Source organism: Carcharodon carcharias, chromosome 14, assembly GCF_017639515.1.
Source record: "Carcharodon carcharias isolate sCarCar2 chromosome 14, sCarCar2.pri, whole genome shotgun sequence".
NCBI classification, from domain to species: Eukaryota; Metazoa; Chordata; class Chondrichthyes; order Lamniformes; family Lamnidae; genus Carcharodon; species Carcharodon carcharias.
In genome coordinates, this window is record NC_054480.1 from 119,971,883 (window position 1) to 119,978,588 (window position 6,706).

General features: G+C 41.5%; 1 protein-coding gene across 1 annotated transcript in view; it reads left to right on the forward strand.

Annotated features, from left to right (window-relative positions):
• The window catches only part of LOC121287646 (tyrosine-protein kinase ZAP-70), a 111,717-nt gene extending 105,620 nt beyond the window's left edge, over positions 1-6,097 (forward strand). The window contains exon 13 of the mRNA XM_041205588.1: positions 5,468-6,097. Within this exon, the coding sequence (XP_041061522.1) occupies positions 5,468-5,564 (97 nt within the window). The 3' untranslated portion in view covers positions 5,565-6,097. The remainder of the gene's footprint in view (positions 1-5,467) is intronic.
• The last annotated feature ends 609 nt before the right edge of the window (positions 6,098-6,706 follow it).

The window sequence follows — 6,706 nt, forward strand, 5'->3', positions numbered from 1 at the left end:
ACCCAGTCTAGCAGCCAAGTCCTTAAGCCTCAGCCAGCTCGGTCAGTAGTGGTGCTACCAAGCCACTCTTGGTGTTGGACATTGAAGTCCCCACCCAGAGTACATTCTGCACCATTGCCACTCTCAGGATTTCCTCCAAGTGGTATTCAAAATGGAGGAACACTGATTCATCAGCTGATGGAGGGCGGTACGTGGTAATCAGCAGGAGGTTTCCTTGCCCATGTTTGACCTGATGCCATGAGATCTCATGAGGTCGGGAGTCGATGTTGAGGACTCCGAAGACAACTCCCTCCCCAACTGTATACCACTGTGCTGCCATGTCTGCTGGGTCTGTCCTACTGGTGGGACAGGACAAACCCAGGGGTGGCGATGGTGGCGTCTGGGACATTATCTGTAAGGTTTGATTCCGTGAGGTTGACTATGCCAGGGTGTTGCTTGACTAGTCTGTGAGGCAGCTCTCCCAATTTTGGCACTAGCCCCCAGATGTTAGTAAGGAGGACTTTGCAGGGTCAACAGGGCTGAGATTCCCATTGCCTCGGTCAATGCTGGGTGGTCTTGAAGTTTCATTCTGTCTGAACTCAGACTATAAACACGGGATTATACAAAATACACCACTATCTGATAGTATCTGCAGCATTTGGTGTAAAACCGAACATCATCTTGATTTCGCTGGCCAGAGGTATCAGCAACAGATCTCTTTTATGTTGAGTACATGAGATGTGTAAGTTGCAAATTGCACAGCAAATGCATAGCCTTCTGTTCATGGTACTCCACAAATGAAACCAATGTTGCATTCCTCATATTGATAAAAGTGTCCAGAGATTCCAGTTTCTTACTGAATTCAGCAGAACTTGGAGCCTGAAGAACTATGATATAAGAAGACATTTGAGGCAGTGTCATAAAGCCCAAAGTTATCAATATCTCTCTTGGACTTTGAACAATCCACAACCACATCAGAAAATGAAAATGGAGGAAATGAGAAAAGGCTATTCATTTAGCCTTGTACAACTCACTATATCACTAGACCTTTCTCAAGTCTTGTTTTGGATTTAAAAAAATATCCTTACATTCCTATACATGCAATTATTTATGCGCTTACATACAAGATCACCGTTAGACTTTTACAATGTTTCACATCCAAATGAGGTGTTAGTAAATGTGCGACAGTGGAGTATGTTGGGGTGGAATGTGGCTAAATGCATGCATGCACTCAAGAATTACATGGCAGTGCTACTCTTGACAATAAGTGTCTCTTGAAGATTATTTTTAGAAGTGGTTTTGTGGTGGCAAAAATACTAAGCTTGTAATATCGTAACAAGTTTTCACAAAAGAAGTTTCTATAAAGTACGTTTAAATTCTATATCAAACTTTATAACCTTCTGGTATAAGTTGCTTAATTATCAAATATTCCTATATTTGTCTAAATACAATACAAAACATCAGTTAATGTGGAAATTGGTTTGCCTGCACCTCTTTTGCACTGCTTGACACCATCATCACAGTAGCTTAAACAGGAAACTACACAATCTTTAATAACTGAACTCAGTTAACTGCTTTGACTACTCATACTGATCAAAATACAGTCTAAATGTAAGCAGAAAAATCATAAGTGTGGTTCTTTAAAATATTCAGATGTTATGTTCCCTTTTATAAACTCACTCTACTTGTCTGAATTTGTGTTTTAAGCAATTAATAGCTTTGTTCTAGTCATTTCTAGTGGGATCATTGATAACTTCCACTTAAGCGTTTTCTTCATCAGTCTCCTTGTCATGTTATCCTGCTGCAATGGTCAGTAGGAATGATTTCAATCATGCCGTGGTGGGGCGGGGATGGGGGGGGTGGGGGGGGGTGGAGGTGGTGGCGTGGGTGTGGGGGAGACCCTGTTACCTCAATTGGCTAGATGGCTGACAAGTGATCCAGAATAGTGCCAACAGCACTGGTTTGATTCTCATTCCAGCTGAGGTAGACTTGGGATCTGCTTTCTACCCTTACCCCTAAGAGTGGAAGGAAATGACAAACCATTACTGACAAAAACTGTCGAGGAAACAGCTCAGGATGAAGCATCAGCAGACATTGAGCCAAGAACCTGACTTCAGGCAGAGCTCACATGGATGAATTATGAAGGTGCACCAGGTGGAGGCCAAGTGCTTTCCCTCCAGGTGAAGATAAAAAAAAAGGGTGAGTTACCCTGGTGTTTTACACACATCTGGCACCATCGGCAGAGGCCCGACAGCAACTCTACAGTCCATTTATGTTTGGCTATGAATGGGAAGGGATACCATATCTAGGACAATGCAGGTGCAGAGTTGTGCCCTACCACTTGTGGCTCACTGATACTCTAATGCTAAGGGGCAGAATTCATTGTAAAATTGGGTCTGCAGGCATGTGGGACAAGGGTGAAGCCATGCATATTTGGAGCTTGTGGAGGAGATAGTGTTGCTCAGTGAACTCTCAGAAGCCTGAAAATGGCATGTGTTTCTGGTATACTGCACCCCTCAGTGCTGGCCTTACCCATATGAAATAGGCACATAACAAGTTCTTTGTTCAAACCAGCTGCATTAAGATTGTTGAATCAAGCTGACTATTACAAAATTTGATTGCAAACGTTTCTTACTATTGCATTAACATTTGGTAATATTTTGCTCCTATATTAGCTTCATTAAAATGCCATTCTCTGCTTTTCTTTACAATATGATTGTTACTACAATTAAACTTGCAGCTAACAAAATGGTGAGGATGGGACTCTCTCTGAATGTGCTAAAAGAAAGTGCTTTATCACAGCCACCGGACATTTCGAAGTCTTTTACAGGCAATTAAGTGCTTTTGAAGTTGTAGTAGTGGAAACGCAGTGCTACATAATACAGATAAACTTGGCAATGCCAGAAGCTATGCCAACATGCAGGGCTAGACCTATCTGTACATGTCAGAGGAGACCTGCCTACACTGCCTCTGCTTTACCAGAAAGCCTGTCAGAGAGTTATGCCATCTGCTACAAGCTGACTTGAACGTACAAAGTCTAGGTAGCGGCCAAGATGCTTTCATTGTGTGGCAGTCCTTCACTATTCAAAAGCTGACAATGAATAGGTGGATGGCTTGCTGGCCCTTTACTATTATGTCTGCTGCCTCTTTATAGAATCCCTGAACATAACAATGATACAATGGGTAGGATTTTTCTTTGGAGAAGAATAGCAGTGGTGCTGCCTTCCATGCACCCCTCCAACCCTGCTGTGATTCCAGCTTATTTTCCTTGTTTAAAATCTATTCTTTCATAGGATGTGGGAGTCACTGGCAAGGCTGACATACTTGCCCATCCCTAATTGCCCTTGAACTGAATGGCTTGCCAGGCCATTTCAGAGGGCAGTTAAGAGTCAACCACAATGCAGTGAATCTGGAGTCACATGTAGGCCAGACCAGGTAAGGATGGCAGATCCTGGGTCAGGGGTTGCTTAATACACAGGGCAGGACTATCAGTGTAGGTGTTAACATTTTCTAGATGTTAAATGTTGATAGAGACCCCAGAAACCTTCCATGTGGCTGGTCGTTATCTCTCTTTGCATGTGGGAGCTACAGTGCAACATGTTATCTCTGGTCATGGTACTTGTTATAAGCACACATTTTAGGTGTCAACATGCTATTTTTGGGTACCATTGTGCAGTACAGTGCAGCTTTGCCACAATGAAAGATTGTTTGCGAAAGGGGAATTGTCTGCAGTCATGCTTTGTATAGATCCTTATTGAAGATGCTGTGGGTTGTGCCGTGCCTGATCATACATGATGGCCCAATTGAAATACGAAAGTACATTTAATTGGCTTCACTCTTCTCCTGCTGCCAAAGCTGGAGAATGCAGGACATTGCTCATTTCACAGGCAGCAATTTTATGAGAATCATCTGCAGCAAGCATGTTGAAGATGAAAAAAGACTGTAAAGAATTTTGTGAAGAATGCCACATGAAATATAGCTTTCCAACTGCTGTGACCCATGTGAGATACAATTTGTATTTAGCAGCAACTGCTATTCAAAATGCATTGAGTATTTTAATGCGCCTTTTTAGAGAAACCAGAGTTTAACAGCAAAAATAGCCCTTGAAAACTATTTCGAATCTTTGAAAACCTACAGGCAACACTAGAATTTATATTTGATGCTGTTGGGCTGTTATAAAAGGTGCAGAAATTATTGGAATCCTTTGCCTCCTGTACAGGTAAAAGATTCACAAATACTGATGTTTAACTTACCATCTGGCTGTCAAAGTCTTGGTTGCACATAAACAACAAATAATCGCACAAGTTCCAGAATGATTCTGCTGATGCTGTCAGGAAAGACTGACGAGGAGTTTTTTTCTGTTAGGAGCTTACAGATATGGAATAGTATTGTATGTCTCCAGATTCTTGTTCTGGGAAATGATTGTGCTGCTCAGTCGCCCTTGGGAACGTTTCACCTCAGCTGTCAAGTTTTACAAATATTTTTATATGATTGCCCCCTCTGTGGCTTTTGGCAATGGCAAAGCAAGACTAGAAAGTAAATTCTACATCTACCTTGGCATGCCTGGTTCTTGCAATGAAAACAAGATGCATTGTAAAGTCTGTGAATTCCTGTCTCTGGTTTCTCTCAATATGATCCCCTAGCATATTGAAGTCAGACAAGCCAATTTCTTGTAGATTGGAAGCCAAGGTTTCCAGGGCAGCAATACGTACTTTCATGAGCAATATTCCAACCATGCTTCGGGATTGTGCCACAGGGGACTCCCTGTGAGCTGCGTTTGGAATTGCTATGCACCACATGGCAGACTGTAAGCTAGCAAAGCCATTCTTGCACTAATTACAGAGCAGTGACTAGTAGACTCCTTCGTGTTTCTTCTTGGACACCGCTGGCTCCACCCACCCCACACACTGAGATGTCCAAATCCTAAGGCAAGACACCTGAGAAAGGAATGCTGGTCTTCTAGTCAACAGGTTTTTGCTGCTGCTTCACAGCTACTACCATATCCTCTTCTTATTATCCCCACCTTGAATTACTCAGTACTTGAATGTATGCCTACGAGCACTCAAGTGGGTGAGTGGTTGAATGAGTCAGTGAGTGAGTAGGGGAGATGACATTATGGGATAACTCAGTCATTTAACTTAGGCCCAATGAAAGGTTGTTTACAGATAGGCAATGGTTGTTCACAGTGCTTGAAACAGGATCTAGGCTTACGTTATTTTTTATGGACCCCACGAAAGATGTGTGACAAAGTATTAGCCCTGAGCATGGTGGAGGTGATTAGTTTCACCTTTTCTCCTACCCTCTATGCTCCTAAAGCTAATCAGCTTTCTGAGTGTCCTCTTTAAGGGTTTGAAATTTCTGGGATCTCCTCCAGTTTGCATCTGTTCCCTCTATAATTCCCAGCTTTGGAATATCAATGTGCTCATTAGAGCATTAACCATTGCAACTGGAAAATCAACTAGATAATCCACTATGTTTGCTTTCACAGGTGGGAAGATCGGCCTGGGTTTGAAGAGGTTGAGCCCAAAATGCGTAATTACTACTATCAGATAACACAGAAGGTATCAACCGATGACAAAGTTTGAAAAAATATCCAGCATTATATTATACTTGACAAGCAATGAAGTTAACGTTTATAAGTCAACATATTGCTGTTTCCGCTATCCTTGAGAGCTCTTGTAGGCAGTAGCTACAGTAACTATAAAACTCAATTTTTAGCATAACTTTTGTTAATCACATAATACAACTTTGAACATAATTGTTTTGCTTTTTAAATGGTGGAGCTAATTCTGTCCCGTTATCAAACTGAAACGATAAAAATCTGCTAATGTGACGTTTTTGATGTGAGTGATATCAGGAAGTCTGCCTGGCTGTCTCGAAGCAGTGTTGCAAAATATCACAATTTAAAAAGTTAAAATTGTAGCATTTTGTGTTGATAAATTTATTTGACAATATTGTATATTAAATTAGAAACGATACAAATATATGATGTACAAGATCAAACTTACAATTTGCTCTGTTACAAAATTGTAAGTAAAGTGCCTTATGATGGAATGTTTCTAACTTCTAACAACAGTATTTTCATTCAGAATTAAAAATAAAGGAGTGCTAAAATCTTTGAGAAGAAAATGGTGAATTTGAACCTTTGAAAGAGCATCCTCCCAAACAATTCTTGTCATAAAGAGTAATAATATATTTTCGTCCACTCTGAATCATGGAAACGTTTAGTTAATAGAAGGGGCAGAGAAACTGTTGTAAGCAGTGCCAACTCTGACCCATAAGCTGTGACCAGATAGTAAATTGTCAACTAGACCAGATCATTATGTGCTCTAAAACAAAAACAGAAAACGCTGGAAAAACTCAGCAGGCTTAACAGCATCTGTGGAGAAAGAAACAAAGTTAATGTTTCGAGCCTGTATGAGACTGGGCAATATGGGATCTTTTACATCCAACAGAGCAGGCAGATGGGACCTTGGTTTTAACATCTCATCAAAAAGATGGCACCTATGATAGCACAGCAGTCCCTCAGTACTGCACTAGATTATCAGCCTTGATTTTTGTGCTCAAGCCCTGAAGTGGGATCTGAACTCTGTACCTTGTGATTCAGAGGAGAGAGTGCTACCAACTGAGCCAGAGCTGACACTACTTGACATGCTCCTGCCATGGTGAGCCCCCTGCCCACCTCTGGGTTAATACCAGCAGCAGCAGAATGAGGTCTTTAAATGGA